The 18,580-nt window shown below is 49.9% G+C and overlaps 1 protein-coding gene and 1 long non-coding RNA gene across 7 annotated transcripts in view; one reads left to right on the forward strand and one right to left on the reverse strand.

Moving 5' to 3' along the window:
• Positions 1 to 13,262, reverse strand: part of PTCH1 (patched 1) — a 70,743-nt gene extending 57,481 nt beyond the window's left edge. For 2 of the 5 annotated variants that reach the window (XM_070795083.1, XM_070795082.1), the window contains exons 1-2: positions 4,908 to 6,008; positions 2,869 to 3,061 (exon numbers count right to left, since the gene is read on the reverse strand). In XM_070795083.1, coding sequence (XP_070651184.1) covers positions 2,869 to 3,061; positions 4,908 to 5,105 — 391 coding nt within the window. In that variant the 5' untranslated portion in view covers positions 5,106 to 6,008. Of the gene's footprint in view, positions 1 to 2,226; positions 2,336 to 2,868; positions 3,062 to 3,758; positions 4,216 to 4,907; positions 6,009 to 13,148 lie in introns of those variants that run through there. The other 3 variants (XM_019966538.2, XM_070795084.1, XM_070795085.1) reach the window with 3 other exon arrangements.
• Positions 7,562 to 9,705, forward strand: LOC109563238 (uncharacterized). Of its 2 annotated transcripts, XR_011568153.1 has the most exons (3): positions 7,562 to 7,760; positions 9,288 to 9,373; positions 9,472 to 9,705. It is a non-coding gene; the product is annotated as an uncharacterized lncRNA (long non-coding RNA). The 2 variants fall into 2 exon arrangements; XR_002181317.2 differs by having other exon boundaries at positions 7,562 to 9,373.
• Positions 13,263 to 18,580: the final 5,318 nt, after the last annotated feature.

Raw genomic sequence — 18,580 nt, forward strand, 5'->3', positions numbered from 1 at the left:
GGTTGGGTTTATTTACACTTTTGAAACTGTTACTTCTACAGGGGAAGAGAGTATGGAATGAAGGAATGGCAAATCAAGGTCAAGGCAACAGAAGATCAGGCTGACTTAAGTCACCAGTAGGCAGGGTGGACATGGAGACACAGAGGATCCATAATTTCTCACATACAAAATAGGACAATAATTCAATCATCTAGTAAAAGAAAAAATGTTACAAAGGCTATCAGGTGATAAAAATAAAGATAATAGATAGCTACTTTACTGAATGGTAAGGCATGTGATAATATAAATGGTAAGGGTAGTTGTTTAACAAGTGATAGTATGGAGTATCTGGCCAAAGAATCAGTGAGCCACACTGAAACTGCCAAAACAGAATGGGAAAGGAAATAGCTCAGAGGTTCAAAGTAGGCACAATGAGTCTTATCTCAGGTGTGTCATTTCCCAGCACTCTATCACTAAGCTAGAGCCTCAGCTTGTTTCTCCTCCCAGGACTTGAAATGAGTTATGTAATGCACAAACATAGTTACTTCTAAAAATATTTATACAATGTTATACAAATAAGTGGGGGCTTCCCTGGTGGCTCAGATGCTAAAGAATCTGCCTACAATGCAGGGAAGATGCCCTGGAGAAGGGAGTGGCTACCCACTCCAGTATTCTTGCTTGGAGAATTCCATGGACAGAGAAGCCTGGCAGGCTACAGTCCATGAGGCCACAAAGAGTTGGACACAACTGAGCTGGACTAACACACACACAAATAAGTTAACATTAGTTGTCTATAAACTTATTCAAAATCTACTGGCAAGTCTTGCTCAAAACAACGATATGGTCTTTTGTCATCATCATCGACACCCAACAAATTTGTTGGTCCAAGTAGCAGAAAGGGAAATTTACTCATCTCTTGCTCTGCCCTAGAACCTGGGGCAGCTGCCCACAGTCTAGCCAATCACATCATTTCTGAATGGTCCAGGGCCCCAAAGAGCTACTGCACCCTATCCCTGCCCCACAGGGGGCCTCCCACTGCTGCTGTCCCCTCAGCTTGGGCCTTTGACCCCTTTTCTGAGCTTCTGCTTAGAACTCCCTCCCTCCTCTGCTCTAGGTTGCCCTAATTTGCCTCACCACCTCCATGGAAGGTTTTTTCTTCTGCCATTTAAGTTTCAAATTTAATGCAAGTCTGACATTCAACTCTAATAGTTGTAAATGTATGAATTTGTGCACAGGGAGTGTCTCATATCTTCAGTGTCCCTTCAGTGCCCAGCACCGTGCTAGGACCATTATAGATGCACAGTAAACTTGCTGTTAAGACATTATATATGCTTAATAAAACCCTTCTTTTATCTACTAATGACAATGAGGCGCTGAGTCGAGGTAAATTACCCCATGGATTCAATCCAAAGAACACTGTTGTATTCATTACTAAGCTACTTAAGGCAAGAATGTTTTCTGGTCTTAATTATTTGGACTATTATTTTAATTGTCACTTCTCAACTAAAGACTCCACCATATGCTTGCAAAACACTGAAAGCTGAATCTTCACAAACAAGGCAAGATTTAATATTCTCCAAGGCTAGGTCTCCAAGAGTATTCTGAAGAGGGATCAATTATGCAATTATGCATGTACTCTTAGGCTTCCAAATTTTGTCTTAGATATCACAAGGAATGCCTCAGATATTCCGGTTTGAAGTATCTACATAATTACCTCAACCCATCTCTCCCATCTGATTGTAAGAGATTACCTAGGTAGTGTTCAGGAGTTAAATGTTTCCAAACACCAACAACGTTACTTTCCAAAAACAAAACAAAACAAAAACAACCCCCTTCTCTCCCCCGCCCCAAACAAAACCCCTGAATCAAAGAGATTTACACAAAGAATGTAAAATGTTTCCGTCAGCGGTGGCGGCGTACGTCTCTGTCTATGGGTGATCTATTTTAAATTTACAACCACTTGAAAAAAAAAAGACTTCAAGAACCCCCAAATTGAGGAATGTGGATAAAAGACTGGCAGAACCCTTGGAGAGCTCCCATGGCCCCTCCCTCCAAACCCGCGTTCTTAAAACACATTTTTTTTATTCTCTCAGCCTGCAAAACACTGCTTTCTCCCAGAATAATTCCATTTTAAAAGCCCCCACCCGCGAGGAAACATTAATCTACTTTGCAAACAAGCGTTCCAGTCTGTGCTTTACTGTTTTTTTTCAACTCCTTTTCCCCCACCCCACCCCCCTTTTTTTGTACCTTGAGACAAATGTTTTTTTTCCCCAAGAGTTGAAAGCTGTCCAAAAACAGGACCACACACGCCGCCGCCTCCGCAGGCCCGCGTTGCTCCCGCCCCCCGCCCTCCGCGCGGCGGCCACGGCCGCCGGGGGCGCGCACACTCCCTCCAGCCAGAGGGGTGGCCTCTCTCTGCCCCCACCCTCCTTTCTCTTTGGACGCCGTGGGTGGGGGTGGGGGAGGAAAGGAAGCTGAGGACGCGAGCAGGCAGAGCAGACGCCTTCCTCTGGCCGCGTCTGGGCGCGCGGCGGAGGCGAGCGGTGGTGGCGGCTGGACCTGGGGGCCCCCCCGGCCTAGCGGAGTGGTCTGTCCCGCGGAGGGGCCCCCTTGCGCCCCCGCCGGCCCGCCCTTGCCACTCTCTCCCACAACACCTCGCAAAGCGCAGCTCCCGGAGTAGATTACAGCGCGGCCTTTGTCGGACGGGCCTGGCTCCTGGCCAGGCGCCCAAACAATAAACAATTCCCCCTGGTGCGGGCAGGGGGTTTTCGCTCTTCACAGAAAGGATCTAGGTGTATGCTGGCAAATATCTTTATCAATTGGAAGGAAGGGAAGGGGGCCCGGGTTGGGGGGACGAGAGGGCGCAGCGGCGGGCGCAGAGTTTCTTACCTTCCACCCACAGCTCCTCCACGTTGGTCTCGAGATTAGCTGCCTTTAATCCCACAGCGAAGGCCCCAAATATGAGGAGGCCTACAACCAAGAACTTGCCGCAGTTTTTTTGAATGTAACAACCCAGTTTAAATAAGAGTCTTTGAAACTTCGCTCGCAGCCACAGCGGCGCTTTCCGGCCAGTAGCTTTCCCCTGAGGATGAAGCAGAAGGGAGGAGTGAGCGCCCGGGAGTCGCGGGCCGCGCGTCCACGCCCGCTTGCGCGCACCCGTCCGGCATCCCGCGACTGCATGGCGGGGGGGGGGGGGGGGGGGGTTGCCCTGCGGGCTGGAACCCAGGTCGGCCAGAGGAAACGCGAGCGGCGTGGGTGGGGAGGGGGGGGGGCTGGTCATAAATCAAAGTCAGGCTGCAGCGTGGGAGCTGCACCTCGGCCACAGCAGGGGCGCCCCCACGCGCAGCCTGCGTAGCATCCCCGAGTGACTTTAAGGTCTGGGAAGAGGGACTGCGGGAACAAGAGGAAGCCGAGGCAGTGTGGAGAGACACCATTCAATACAGGAAATATTCACACCGGTCCGGGAAGGGAGGGGCTGCGTAATCCCTGCGATGGAGCCCATTTAAGAACAAGCAAACCACTGCGCCCTTGCCCGCAAGTTCTGCCCCAGCCTTCACCCTTCTCGGGGTGCTCCGCCGAGGGCAGGGACTGGGTACAAGAGCGCTTTGGGAACAATGTATGGCGGACTCCCCCATTCTGATTCCCCCGCCCGACTTGGTAGTAAATTGGGATCCACGTGGTGAGCGTGGGCGCCGGAGCTCACTCGCGATGCATTTCCATGGCGTTGGGAGACGCCGTGTGAGCTGAATTAGGAAATGGGGCAGCCATCTGCAACTTACGACAATATTTGTGATCGGAAGAGGGCAGCCACATGGATCTTTCCCTCCTCTCCCTTCCCTTCTGGTTAAACGCGAAAAGTAGCCGAGTGCTCAGGGGACGAGCCCAGGCCGACGCAGTCGGGGGTCCTGACTGGGTGCTGGCTGTTCCCGGCGGCGGCGTTTCCCCTGCGCTGGCCGCAGCCCCGGCGGGCCCCTGTCTGGGTGCTTGCCTTCCCCAGATTCCACACATTTCAGCGAACCTCGTAAACACAATGAACCCGGCCGTTCCGCAGACCCGCACCACGAATTTAAGGTGGCAATTTGTTTACAACTTCCCTTTCCCCGCAAACTATGAGAAGTGGCTCAAAAATTGGAAAAGAAGAGAGGAGATGCCCTCTTCCGAGGATAATTTTTAAGGGAGCAGAGATTTCATGCTCAACAAAAGCAAAACCGGCTGCCAAAAAAGGAAACCACCTTTATTTCTGCTCCCTCCTCCCCCCCTCCTCTCTCCGCCTCTCTCCACTCCGCCTCCCCCTCTAAGATGTTAAGAAATGTGGCAGTATTACAGGGGTTTAGGCTTGCAAACAGGGGCAGGGGCGCAGGAGGAGGGGGCTTAGGGGTATCGGGCAGTGCCGCGCTGCTGCGGCTCTTGAGGTGGTCCACTGTGGACCGCTTTCCAGTGCTCCGGAAAAGGCACGCTGGGGAGGGCGCGTACGTACACACACACACACACACACACACACACACACACACACACACGCACGTACACACACACGCACGTACACACACACACACACACACACACACACACACACACACACACACACACACACACACACACACACACACACACACACACACACACACACACACACACACACACACACACACACACACACACACACACACACACACACACAATCTCCACCCCCTGCAGACCTCCGACAGCCCTTTCCTCCCAGGACCGGAGGGAGGGTTTGAATTTTTCAATCCCCACTTGTCTTTTTCCCCCCTTGGAGGTGTGTGTGTGTGTGTGTGTGTGTGTGTGTGTGTGTGTGTGTGTGTGTGTGTGTGTGTGTGTGTGTGTGTGTGTGTGTGTGTGGCGGGGACGATTCCAAAGAGGAAGAGGAGGGAAGAGAGAGTGGGAGGAGAGGAGAGACTGAAATGCACCTTGGAAATCTGCTCCAGAGCGAAGGCGGCGTCGCAGTAGCTGGGCCGGTGCAGATAGTCCCAGTCCGGCACGGCGTTGCGGCGCAGTCCCCCGGTCCGCCTGCGCCTCCCGCCACCGGCCGGCCGGCCCGGGGCCCCGCTGCAGCTGCCGCCGCCGCCGCGGTTCTGGAGCTCGGCGGCGTTACCAGCCGAGGCCATGTTGCCGCCGCCGCCGCGGGAACCGAGGCTTCCCGGGCGGCCCGGCGCGCTGCTGCCGCCGCTGCGGGCTCCCGGCGCGCCCCGGCGCTCGGCTAGCGAGGACGCTGCTGGCCGCCGGCAGTTCGGGCTGGGGCTCCGGTTGACAGACCTGCTGCTGCTCACACAGCGGGCGCTGCTGCCGCTGCGGCCGCGGCCGCTGCCGGAGAGTCAGACCCTGCGCCTTCCATTGCCACATTGCGCGGGGGTCCCGAGGTCTCTGCGGCTGCTGCTGCCCACATCCAGTTCTCCGGAGGGCGAGAGCCGGCGCGTGGAGCCAGCCTGTCCTTCGGTCGCTCGCGCGGCGCTCCTGGCTGGCTGTCCCCAACTCCCCCTACCGCCTCCCGCCCCGCGCCGCGACCCCTTCACTGCAGAAAGCGCCAGCAAATCCCCGCCGCTCCCGCCGGCCTCGCTGACTCTCTCGGCGTCTCACGGGTAGCCCGAGCGGCCGCGGAGGGTAAAGGCAGAGCCGCCGCCGAGGGGTCCGTGGGCGCCCGGCGGGTCTCAGCGCTGTCGGGCCGGGGCAGCCGCCGCCGCCGCTGCAGTTGCGGCGGTTGTTGCTGGCGGTGGCGGCTCCTGAAGCTGCTGCTCGGGCTGCTCGGGGTGCTTGCGCTCTGGCTGCTGGCTTCTCGGTGGCTGCTTGGTCCCGGACTCTGCTTTCTTGTGCTCCTCGCTGACCCGCTGGACCATTCTGCCCCAGTGCAGCGCGCCTCTTTCGCTCCCGGGACCTGGGGACTCCGCTGTGTGTGTGTGCAGCGGGCAGCGGCCGCAGCAGCTCCTTGATTCAATAGATGAGATGGAAGAAGAAAAAAAAGAACTCTCTCCATTTGGAGAAAGAGGAGGAGGAGGGGAGGGGGTGGAGGGGGAGAGAGCGAGCGAAAGAGAAAAAGGCTGGAGCTCCCGCCCCCGGGGCTGTCAGATGGCTTGGGTTTCTGCAACGCGATTGGCTCGCGGAGGGCAGAAATTACTCAGCAAACATGACTATTATTAGCTGCTTAGCAACAGCTCACCAAAGTAGAGAGACCACCCAGGTAGGCAACCCCAGTGTGTGCATCCCGGGCTTCGGGGGGAGCCTCCGAGAGCGCCAACCTTCTCGCATGCAATACTTCCATTAAGGAATGCTCCCCCTCCCTTTCTTTCTTATTCCTTTTCTTTTCAACAGTGTCTTCTTTTTGTAAGATGCTTTGCTCGTGCGCGCGCGCGCACACACACACACATACACGAGTATTTGCCTCGCGATAGACAGGGGGGAAAATGTAATATTTTTTAAAGCGCTTAAACAATTTCAGAAATTTCTTCAAAGAAAACCCTTTCAGAGGCACCTTGGCCTCAAGCTGCAGCAAATACTGGGAGGTCCAGCTTGAATTCCCAGGCCTGCACCAATAATGACAGGGTGGTGGATAGTGCGCCAGTGTGTGCCAGATTTTTTTTTTTTTTTCCCCTTCTCTCTTTTCTTTTATAACCAAAGAGAAGACTTGGGCTCTCGCAGGGAACAACGCCTCGCATTAAGATAAACAAAATGGAAAGTTAAAGAGGAGAGTAAGGACGTTGGGAAAAGCCACCCTTTCTTAAAATTCGCTCCCCCCTCTCCGTTTTCCCTCTCTAAACCCCACGGCAGCACAGTCCAGGTTTGAAGGAGTCAGTGTTTTATAAACGTGGAATCCAGACACAGAAGCAGTCTCGTGGAGGCAGAGGCGTTTTTATTTGAATCTTTAATGCGACGTTTGTAGAGGAGAAACAACAGAATCCTTTTAACAACCGGAGAAACAGAAATGTTTTCTTTAGAAAGAGAGAAAAGCTTTCCTATTTTGGATTCATTTGGACTCTCCCCCCTTTTCATTAACTACAAGTCCCTATTTAAAATCTTTTAAACCTTACCCCCCCCCCCAAACTGGTACGCATCCTGTTATATTTAATAGTAGCGTGACATAAAGGAGAATAAAGGCTTTGATGCTGGATTCATTTGAAACAAATTGTGCGCCGATTGCGAGGACTTGTCCGGACACTGCAGCCAGTGTCACCGAGACATCAGGGGGATTCGCTTCCCGTTGGGGCAGAAAACCTGCGAGTCTAAGGTGGATCCTGGGGTCAGAGACAAATTAAACTGCCTACACGGCTCCGATTTTTATTTAAAAAAAAATTTTTTTTGGAGTTTTTTTTTTCTTTTGCAAGTTAAGTTCCTCCCCGAGATAGAGACCAGACCCACAAACTCTCTATTCTGCCTCATTTTAGTATTTGGTTCCCCTCACCGCCACTTTTTTTTTTTTCTTTCTTTTTTAAAAACAGTATTGAACTGCAGAGGCACTCCCTGCAGCAAGCAGCCGACTGAAGCCGTGAAATGGGGCAGTGTGGCTTTAAGATGCACACGGTGTGTGTTCATTGAAAAAAAAAAAAACAGAAAGAAAAGGAAAGGAAAGGAAAGAAAGAAACCCAGATGGAGGGAAAGGGGGAGGAGCGGGGGAGAAGGCGGAGCCCACGCTACCACGTGACCTAAGGCCCAGTCGGCGCGCGCTCCAAGGGCCCGGAGGCCTATTGCGCGCGCGCGATTGTCCGAGCGCGCCCGCTACCGCGCGCGCCGAGCTCCGGACTCCCAACTCCTGCGCAACCCTGGTCAAGCAGGTAGGGAACTGGATGCGCTCGGCTAGCGCCAGGCGGGCTCCAAGTCTCCAACGCTGGCTCCCGGGAGCCCAAGGGAGGCGCACGCCCCACCGGCGCGGACGGACGTGCCGGACGCGCCGTAGTACATTCCTGAAGGCGGTCCGGCCCCCTTACGTCGTCCAATGCCTGCGCGGCCTCCTCGTGGTCGGCCAATAGCTTATCGCTCGCGTTCCTTCCCATTCAGCAGCCCCGTCCCGAAAGGAACTGCAGCCCGGCGCGCCGGCCACCCGAGCGGCCCACGCGCTCCCGCAGGGGGCCAGTCGGCCAGCCCTCCCCGCCGCCTTACTTCCTCTTCGGCGGCTCCCTCCTCCCTCCTTCTTTCAATCTCCCCTTTCCTTTCTCCTTCGTCTTTCACCCTCCCTTTTTTTTTCTCCCCCTTCTCTCCCCTTCCTACCAGCCTCACCACCTTCCCTCTAACCTTTTCTCCTTCCTGGTTTCACTGGGAGGCCCTGCCCTCTGAATCCCAAACTGGCGAAACGCGTGCGGTACCCTGGGCTGAATGGGGTGTCCTGCAGAATAAAGAGACAAAGACAGTAGAAGTGTCTGAGGCGGTGTTCACGAGATCGGGAGGAGGACCTGAGTACCCGACCAGCGCGTAAATTCAAAACTTAAAACTCCGAAGGAGCACGTGATTTTGTGAGCGGCTCTAGGAAGGGTTGCGAAAATTCAGAAAAGACAGCAGCGTGCATTTCCAATGACAGTACGTTAATAAATAAGATCGCAGGAATATTGGGCTCGACTGAGAGCAAGCTTAATCTTTGAGCAATATCCTGGTCTTTATTATGTTTGGTAAATAGCATATCGGGACACGTGATATATTATTTTTTTTTTCACTGAATGGTTCTACTGACGTTTCAAGTCAGACCGTTTTGTGCGTGCCGCTGGAAATTAATTTTTAAAGGTTTTGGGGGTGGTACCCCTAAAAAGACACGTCAGTCTTATATACGAGGCTTGCTGTGTGGCAAAGGTAACCATGTAGCTATAGGCAGGGTGCTATGTTTTTCTTTACGAAATTCTATACAGTGTTTTAGACCAAAACATTAGTTTTTCCTTTATTGCAATTTCAGTATAGATTATGGAATTCTAAAATGAAATGATAAGCTATGCACACATAACAATTTCCTATTACTCCCCGCGCAGCTACATGTACACCATTTCGATGACAAAACCTCTTGAATTCGGGTTCATCTCCCTGGGTTTGACTTAATTCCTAAACGTTCTGAACACTGATCTCTGGGCCCAGTTTTCAGCTCCCTTAGCCCCCTCACCCGCTGTTTGATAGGTTAACTTTTCAGTATCTCAGACAATAGTCTCGGCCTGTACATTCTACCATGGGTTCCAGGACGGCAATCCCCAGCCTGGGCTCTAACAAGCGCTATCTTAATCTCCCCACCCCCAGTGGCCGCTTCCCCTGTGGTCTGCTTTTTTCATACACGGAGATGAATTACTTTGAGGATCTAATTGGCCTTGTTTCTGTAACATTTTAAGAAAGGAAGAGGAGCCAGTGTAAAAGCCTGCTCGACTTGGGTGGTCAGGGCTGAGGCTGCCCCCAATTTGCCTCATTGCTGATGCATGTGAGTTCGACATTCCCAGCGATAATGTTGTTCCTAATCAATCTGCCCTTATTTACATTTGTAAGCATTGTCGGCTTTAATATGCATGCCCTGTGCAGGGCACCGCTGCGCCACACCGGGTTTGTTAACTTCAACCGGGATTCTCCAGACCTGAGAGGAGGCTGACAGGAGGAGCCAGGGCTGCAAAGGTGTCTGCTGGGAAAAATCTTCTTTAGTGGCCTTTCTGCACTGAACAAGTGAGACGCTTGGTGCCTTTTCAACCAGCAGGAGTTGCTGGCCCTCTTTCTTGAGTGTCCCATTTTCCCTTTCCAAGTAAAGTCCATCTCAATGCATCAATTGTCATTTTGGTCTCTCTGTCATGATCCAAGACTTCATTGGAATTTGTAGTTTTCAAAACACATTCCTTAAACTCTTAAAATATGATTCCTTCCTATCTTTTCTCTACTCCAATATTCAAATAACCATGGTCACACCACACACATCTCAAAAATGACATCTGATTATCCCAATGATGACACTGAAATAAAACATCTGCCCTTTGTGTTTGGACATTCCAGTGATAAGAAACTGTGGGAGCTGCACTTGGTGGAGTAATGAGAAACCACGCTGGAACTTGACTTTTCACTGGTTTCTCAGATCCAACTAATTAGGCCTTTAAAATCTAATGTAATTTAGCTAATATCTGCATAGTACAAATGAATGAAGGAGTAGATGTATTCTAGTAATTTGACCTTTGGGCCATGTTATAATTTTATCTACTGAGCTTAATACTCTTTTCCACAAATGCAAATAATTGCAAACATTACATTAAGTCCCACAAGTATTCCTGTGGAGAGGCTGTGATGGGGAGAGAACTGGGGATTTAAAGTGATATGCTATTTGTGGATGGAGAGCCCAGGGCACTGGATGTGAGTGAAAGGCCAGAACCTGAGCAGTTCAAAGCAGGTACCTTGGATAAGAGTTGACTCAATTCAAGCCATTTTTTGGCTCCCTAAGAGTGCGTTATTATTTCCTCATTGGCAGCTTTTGTATTTGCTTAAAGGTGATGGTAGAAAATGAGTCTAAAAGGGGGAGGGAAAAAACCAATTCAGCAGCCCCAGAATGTAACCCCCTTAAGAATGACTCCCCTCCCCTTCTCCCTTCAACCTTCTGTTTCCTCCCGTATTTCCCCCTCCCCAGAACTGGAGGAAAGGGAACAGCTCTAGCCAACTTGTCAAAATAATGCTGCTAATTACCCCTGATCTCCTTTAATGGGAAGCTGCTCCCAATTCTACAAAAGAGTAAATGAGGGGTCTACAGCACAAACCCAGGAGCACTGGCTTTTTTTGTGTGTGTGCTTGCAGTGAGCTTGGGGGGGGCGGTGGTAGAAGGAGATGTCCCGAGAAGGTCCCTGAAATCTTCATGTTTATTACTCCAGGTACACATACTAATTTGGAAAAGGGACTTAAGACTTTCTACGGTGCCAAAGCGATTGGTATTCTCTTGCTGGGAATGTCACTAACTGCAGAGAAAATGCTCAGTCTACAATGAACTTGAAAGAAAACAGCATTGACCCTTATATTTATTTCTTCCCTTGTCTATATATTTTCTTAGCCACATTACTTTAAGAGATAGAGACGTATTCTGGAAAGACCCAAACTCCCAACATTCTTCCATCCATCTCTCTCCTCGTCTCTAACTCCCCATCTAATATATCCATATCAAACTCTGCATTTGGCAGAAGGCACACCATTCATTTCAGTGATCTCTGCCATCGGGTCTTGCATGAAAAAGAAGCTGAGCAACATGATCCCTTTGACCCACTGCTGGAGCAACAAATTTATTAGAGATATAGGCATGAGAAATGAAAGGGAAGTAAAACAATTCCAGCTCATTGTGTGTCTTTCTTTCATACTGCTAATCCGGTTTACACATCACGCCTACACGTCTCAATAGGGCTTTATACACTGTGGCAGAGGCGGGAGAAAATAAAAGGTGTGTGTGTGAGAGAGAGAGAGAAAGGACAAAATAGGGAAGACAGATATTTTAATCTATTCAACCTATATTGATTTGCCTCATTAGTTTTTCTATCTGTAGAAAGTTGAAGATGATTTTTTTTTTAAGTCACAACATAATTCCAAATGGTGCTAATTCCTATTCAAATAGCTTGTTACTTTATGACTAGGTTATAACCAGAAATTAGATATACTTCTCAGTGAGTTTGAAATGAAGCTAATACCCCAAATTGAGAATGGGTGTCTACCTTGATTCAACATTTTAAAAGAAAAAGGTCTTAGACTCAAAGGTGAAAGGCTGTGAAACAGTCTTGTGGAAGGAAGCTGGGTGACAACTGGAACACACACAAACTCACAACTGAAAGCCCTTGTTTTACAACATGGGTACACAATGCACCTGAGGCAACAATTTATACCACCCAGATATAAGAAGTTACAGTAACAAAGGGTGACACCAAAAGGCATTGTCTTTCTTTGTAGAGGTAATTAATTGCATGTTGAACTACTGGAGCCAAAAAAAAAAAAAAATCGAACACACCAAATGCTGAAAAAGGACTATTGTGCGAGTTCAAGACCTCAGTATCAAAGTATTAAAAACTTAGAACCACCCATAGTGGGTTTTTATTATCACCTCCTGTTCTTTCATATGGTTCCTCCCTAGAGAGGAAGGAAGGCTAGAAAGGAAAGAAGATAGTCTTCTCTCCCATGTCTATGAAAACAGAGGTCTCTAGGTGTCTTCCATAGACAACAATCCATATGGTTCTTCTTAGGTAACGGAAATCGAGATCTGAAAATTTGGAGTTTATTGCTCATCCACCAAGTAGGAATCATGTTTAGCAGAAACTTAAATACCTGAAGACACAGTATATGTCACCTCCGAGGTACAGTCTCTGGAGGTCTTGTGGTCCCACGGTTGGCACCAGGTCTACATGGATTTGGATCAGTCTGGCCCACCTCAGGGATCCCCCTCAGGCCCTACTTAGCCATCTCAGCACCGGGCTAGCCGCCCACCTCTTTAATGGTTGGCAGGCACCAGAATGCCCAATTCCGTGGGTGCAAGAGTCAACACATACCTCTCCTACCCGTGGCCCCTTCCTGAACCCAGGAAAGCCCCTTTGGCCCTTATTCCCACCAACGGCGACCGGGAGAAAGGATGCTTGCGCTTCGGGTTTTGATAAGGTACTTCTCTCCTAGCCCTGGGTGTCCCACTCAGAGTCCAGGCCCAGGTGCCGAGAACACTGGGTAGGGGTGCGAGAGCGTACGCCCAGCCCCTCGGGCAGACCTCCCCGAGCTCCCGGGAGACTAGAGAACTCGCCCGGGTGCGCGCGCTCCCGGCCCGCACCCTCCCCCCGGCGCTGTCATTCTTCGCACCAGCCTTCCATCCCCAGCGCTCTGCCTCCGCTGGCAGTCAGTAGCCACCACCAGGCTGATGAGCGGAAGCCAAGGTGGCGACCCTTTCAAGCGTGAAAATGGGATCCCAGGCGACCCCCTCCGTGAGAATTCCCCTCGGAGCCGTTCCCCGGCCGGGCCCGCCGCAGACAGCCCCCTCCCCGCCCCGCGGGGCCGGCCTCGGGGGGCGGGGGCCCGGAGCGTGCGAGCGAGCGAGCCTGGAGGCGCGGGCCGGCGCCCCTGAGCCCCGCCGGCGCAGCCCACCCAGCCCCGCGGCCCCGGCGCGCCGCCCGCCCCGCCCGCTCGCCCGCCAGTACCCGCAATCCCGCGTTCCCGGGGCGCAGGCCGCGCGAGGGCGAGGTGGCGGCGGCGGCCGAGCCGGCTGCACTCACCATAGCCGGCCGTCAAGCCCTGCCCGGAGCGCGGGTGCCGATGGCGCGGACGCTGCGCTTGGATTTCACATCAATTCCTTTTCCCCCCCGCGCCCCCCTTTCCTGGTCCTCTGCTCCTCCGTCTTCTTCCCGTCTTCCCTCGTCTCCCCCTAGTCTTGTCGCCGCAGATCTCTTTGTCTTCCCTGTCGTCGTCTTTTTCTTCGTCTTCGTCTTCTCCTCCTCCTCCTCCGTCTTTACAAAAGGAACGGAAAGTGTAAAAACCCCGGCGCGCTGGGCCGCCGGAGGCTTTCGGCGGAGTGCGGCGCGGACTCACAATTACAAGCCTGTTTCTATTAAGCAGTTCCATGGCCCTCGGCGTGGGTGGTCTGCCGCGCCATAGGCAGGACCTGTCAGGGTCACGTGACAGATCCGAAAACTTTACCCCTTTACAATAAACTCAAGGAAAGCAAAGTAAACTCGAGGAACGTGCTATCAGCACAGCCCTCCTGGGTAAACAGGCGCTCCCCTCCCCGCCTTCCTGGGAGGCGCCCCGCCGAGCGAGCTCCTACGAGCCCCTGCCGCCCCTCCCCGCCCCCTGCGGCTCTGTCTGCGGGGGGTCGCCGGGCGGGGGGTCTCCGCTCAACATCTCGCCTTCCGCACCTATTGCTCCCCAACCCCACACACGTTATTTGCTAACAAATAGCCACTTGCCCAAACCCCCGAGTGGGCGGTGCTGGGGGGAGCAGGGAAGCTCATTTTAGCATCCTCGGCGCTCCGGGAAATGAGGGGTGCCCAGAGCGCTGCAGAGGAACACCACTTTCCTGTCTTCAGTTCTCAAAGCCCTTTCCCGCTCGCATTCCCACGGAAGCCCCGAGAAGCTGGGAGCATTCTGGTTGACAGGCCCACAGGCTGACAGGGAGGCAGAGAGCCAGGGAAGCCGGGCAGATAACAAGAGTCTCCCCGGGGAAATGTTCAGTGTACTAAGATGTATGTGGATTCGTGCAGCTTCTGTCGGAGGTCCCTGGGAAGCTGCTACTTCTGAAGTAAGACTAAAGTGGAATCCCTTGGAAACCAAGATTGGTAGCTGGCTGAGGAATCACTAATTGATATTTGCTCTTTTCCCTTCCAATTACTGTGGTTTTTGGGGTATGCCACCCAAACGCTCCCACCCACGCTGCCTTCCCAAACGAGGCCAGCTTGGGTGATTGGGCTAGGCGGAAGTGCTGTGGCTCTCAGCCTCTTACCCTAAATGGAAAGTCCTAGTCAGGAGAGACTCTGCTGCGATGTTTAATCTACTCAAACCTGTAGGGTAAACTGTTTCACATTCAGACCGCTGCAAGGTGCTATTTTAAATGTACCCCGTTTTGAATAAAGATGAATTACAGATACATGGGGGGAGGGGTAACAAGTTACTGAAACTATCGGGAGTTACCTAGCTGGTCTTCAAGAAAAGCCTGCCTTTTTTCACCTCATTCTGGGCTGACAGTGTGATTAGAGGTGGGTGGGTGTGTACATGTTGTCATTAAAACAAAATAAAACAATACCTGAAAGTCACAAAGGGGCTTCTCAGTGGCACTAGTGGTAAAGAACCCAACTGTCAATGCATGAGACGCAAGAGACAGGGGTTCAATCCCTGGGTGGGGAAGATCCCCTGGAGAAGGAAATGGCAACCCACTCCAGTACTCTTGCCTGGAAAATTCCATGGACAGAGAGCCTGGCGGGCTGCAGTCTATGGGGTCACACAGAGTCAGACAGGACTGGGCACATGTAGCGTCCTTCCCCCCACCGCCCCCCCCCCCCCCCAAATCACAAGTCATCTCCTTACCCCAAAGATGATATACCATTCTTTAACAGGGTCATTTGAGTTTACAGGGTGTTTGTGTTTGAAACACATTAAGTAATTAAACATTGGCATACTGGGGAGCCCTATGAATTAAGCTGGTCCAAAAAGTGGTTATCATTTCATACCAGTTGACTTTAGTATAAAATGGTCTCAAATGGATATTAGCTGAACATGGATTCTGTGTTATAATGATTGGGAAAACAAACCCACCAACATTTCCCTCTGAAAGACTACCTTTTGGTGTCATATCAAAGGATTCTGTTCATACCCTATTCTAAACCTGGGTTGGGGAGAGTGGGTGGGGACAAGGAAGAAGAAGGTATAAGTACATCTACAAGTAGAGTGATCTAGAATATGAAAGAGGAAAGGGGATAAGAAAAAGAGGAAACAGCTTAGCGAACAACTTTTAAATGGCCCAGAATATAAAGTTGTTAGGTAAGCTAGTTTTGCAGGGAAATTCCAGCAGAATTGTGGAGTTTGCCTTTCCCAGTTCAAATGAAGACCCTCGCACAAGCACATTTGGCTACCTGCTCCATGAGTATAGCCAAGGCTGATAATGAGGGGTGGACCCAGGTTTGGTGGGGTCTCAGGCATATGCAGTTTGGTAAGGGGAGACAGCTTCTTCAGGAAGTCCAAATTACAAACAAAATCAAGTACAGGGCCATTGAAGGGGAACTGTGGGAAGAGGGGCCCTGAAGCTTCACGAGCCCCCTGTGAAGTTACCCCTTTATAGTAAAGAACGGAGAGGTTACAGAGCTGCCCAGATTTTGTGGTCTCACCTCCACTAGTTAAGACTGAAGGTCTTAATGTCACAGTTCAATCAAATGCTTTATAGTTGGGAGCAAAGATGAGCTTGGTTTGAATGTGAACTGTTGAAGTTGGGCAGTGGTGGTTTAGTGAATCAGGGAGATAGAACCTTTGGTGTCAGAACTTGAAAGGTCAGGAAGGAGAGGAGAGCACACTGGAAATACTCTCCCTCAATAGCAGCTTGCCCTTCCTTTCCTTCTTCTGAAATCAGGTTTTGAAAATTATCTCAGTACTATGCCCTCTCTTCTCTTCACTCCTAGATGTTAGAAACATTAAATCATCACTTCTGAGACATGTGTTCTCCAATCCCCCCATGCACTGGTACCTTCTGGCATTTCTCCGAGACTCTTTGCCAGGGTAAGTGGGCTCTTTCTCATCAAGCAGCTGCCTCCACCATTCTAAAGTTGTTTGTGTCTCATCCCTTCCTACAAAGCCAGCTCCAGTGCTGCCTCCTCTGATAACCCTCTTCGCATGGAGGTGTCAATGACTGTCAAGGCTTCCAGACAGCAGAGCTCAGTTGTAGCCTGCCCGATCTGATAAGCCAGTTGGCATCAAGATGTTAGTGGCTGATGAGGCCACTAGACAACACATTTGTAAGTTAACTTGGACTTTTAGAGCATGCCCAGAGGAATAAGTTGCCAAGTTGGAAATTTCGGGGCATTAAAGCAGGACCAGTTGGAGACACATGGGGCATCTGAGGATGGAATAATGGAGGGACCTTTTGAAACAGGTCTGAAAACAGACCACATGGGCATGATCAAATTTGTTGATGGGCAAGGTCATTCCTGGCTGTTTGTCTCTGAATATCTGCTGCTACTTGAGATACAGTTGTTACCCTTGTCACACATAAACACACAGACAGGCACATGCATGTACATACATTCTTCTTTCTATGCTCCCCTCTTTCTGGGTCCACTAAATGTGGGTGCCTCAGCACTTTTACTCATCCCGTCCCTGCTGCAACCTCCAGCAACTAGAGGGTTTCAAATGAATAACTGAGGGTTCAGGAGAAACATTTGTCCACATTTGAGAATGTCTCCATCTCAGGATGAATGCTACTCTCATACTCTGTCAGTCACCCTTGGTGTGGTCATTCTTTAATACTGGATCAGACAGACCAAGCTTTCATAAAAAGTAATTTTGCCCAATGTAGAGATTTCCATTCTAAAATGACTACCCTCTCTTCCTGTCAGGAGGATACCTACCCCAAGACAAACCAACTTACAGAATTGGGGCTTTGAGGACTGAAGGGTAAGAAGCATTCAAGGTGGTTGGTTGGAATTAGGAGACTGAATGAACAATTGAATTATAGTGGTAACTGCAATGCTGAAACAGAAAAAGAATAATTTTTTTAACAACAATGAGAAGTAAAACAGGATTGCAGAGCAAAAAAACCTGCACAAACAGCTTGGAAACAAAATGGGTGGAATGAGACCTGGAGTGTCATAAACGAGCTTTGTTTGAGTGTGATCTGTTGGAGTCATAAACCAAAGACTTTTAAGGGCCACCATTACCAAATGTGGAGACATATGGAGACGTTGTAGTATTCAAAGGTAGGACAATAACCTCAGAAGGAAAAGAAGCAGGGAAAAGAGATACCTGTGGAACCTCCTACCTCAAAAAACGAAACTGACCCCAGTTGTTGACTCTTGAACTTTCTCTGATCAGAGGACTCCCTCTATGGAGACCTTCAGGGGCAGCCTTGCCAATGCAGAATGTGGTAAGAAATGAAATGCCAAAGAAGATTTTTAAAGTATGGGAGGCAGGTGTGCCCAGGCTGGCTGGTGGTGATGGTGATGGTGGCAGATCAGAGCCAGGGGAAACAACTTATTGCAATCAAGCAGGTCAGAAGAATTATCAAAAAGTTCCAATTGTATCAAAGAGGACTGAAAAAGATATTAAATGTAGTAAATATAAAAAATACCCTCTGTCTGGAAAAAGAACAAAACTGGAGATAAAATCCTTCAGACCATACTGTAAAGCTACAATAATCAAAACAACATGGTATTGGCACAAAACAGACATATAGATCAATGTAACAGAACAGAAAGCCCAGATATAAACCCATGCACCTAAGGCCAATTAATCTATTACAAAGGAGGCAAGAATCCACAGTGGAGGAAAGAATCTGTTCAGCAAGTGGTGTTGGGAAAGCTGGACAGCTACATGCAAATCAGTGAAATTAGATTGACTACCTCATATCATATACAAAAATAAACTCAAAATGGTTTAAAGATCTAAATATAAGATATGACATCCTAAAACTCCTAGAAGAGAACACAAACAGACATTTTTTGCTATAAATCATGGTAGTATCAGTCTCTGAGGCAAATGAAATAAAAGCAGAAATAAACAAATGGAACATTACGAAACTTAAAAGCTTTTTGCACAGCAAAGTAAACCATCACAAAGTGAAAAGACAATGTACAAAATGGGAGACAATATTTACTAATGATGAGTTGTTTGAGCTGTTGGATATATCCAAATGACACAAACAGCTCAAACAACTCAGTAACAAAAAAACAAACAATGCAATAAAAAAAATGAAAGAAGATCTAAATAGATATTTTCCAAACACAACATGCAGATGGCCAAGAGGCACATGAAAAGATACTCAGTACCACTTATTATTAGAGAAATGAACATAGAAACTCAATGAGGTATCACCTCACACCACTCAGAATGACCATCATCAAAAAGTCTACAAATAAATGCTAGAGAAGGTATGAAGAAAAGGGAAGCTACTTACACTGTTGATGGGAATGTAAATTCATGTAGCCATTATGAAGAACAGTATCAGTTC

Source organism: Bos indicus, chromosome 8, assembly GCF_029378745.1.
Source record: "Bos indicus isolate NIAB-ARS_2022 breed Sahiwal x Tharparkar chromosome 8, NIAB-ARS_B.indTharparkar_mat_pri_1.0, whole genome shotgun sequence".
NCBI classification, from domain to species: domain Eukaryota; kingdom Metazoa; phylum Chordata; class Mammalia; order Artiodactyla; family Bovidae; genus Bos; species Bos indicus.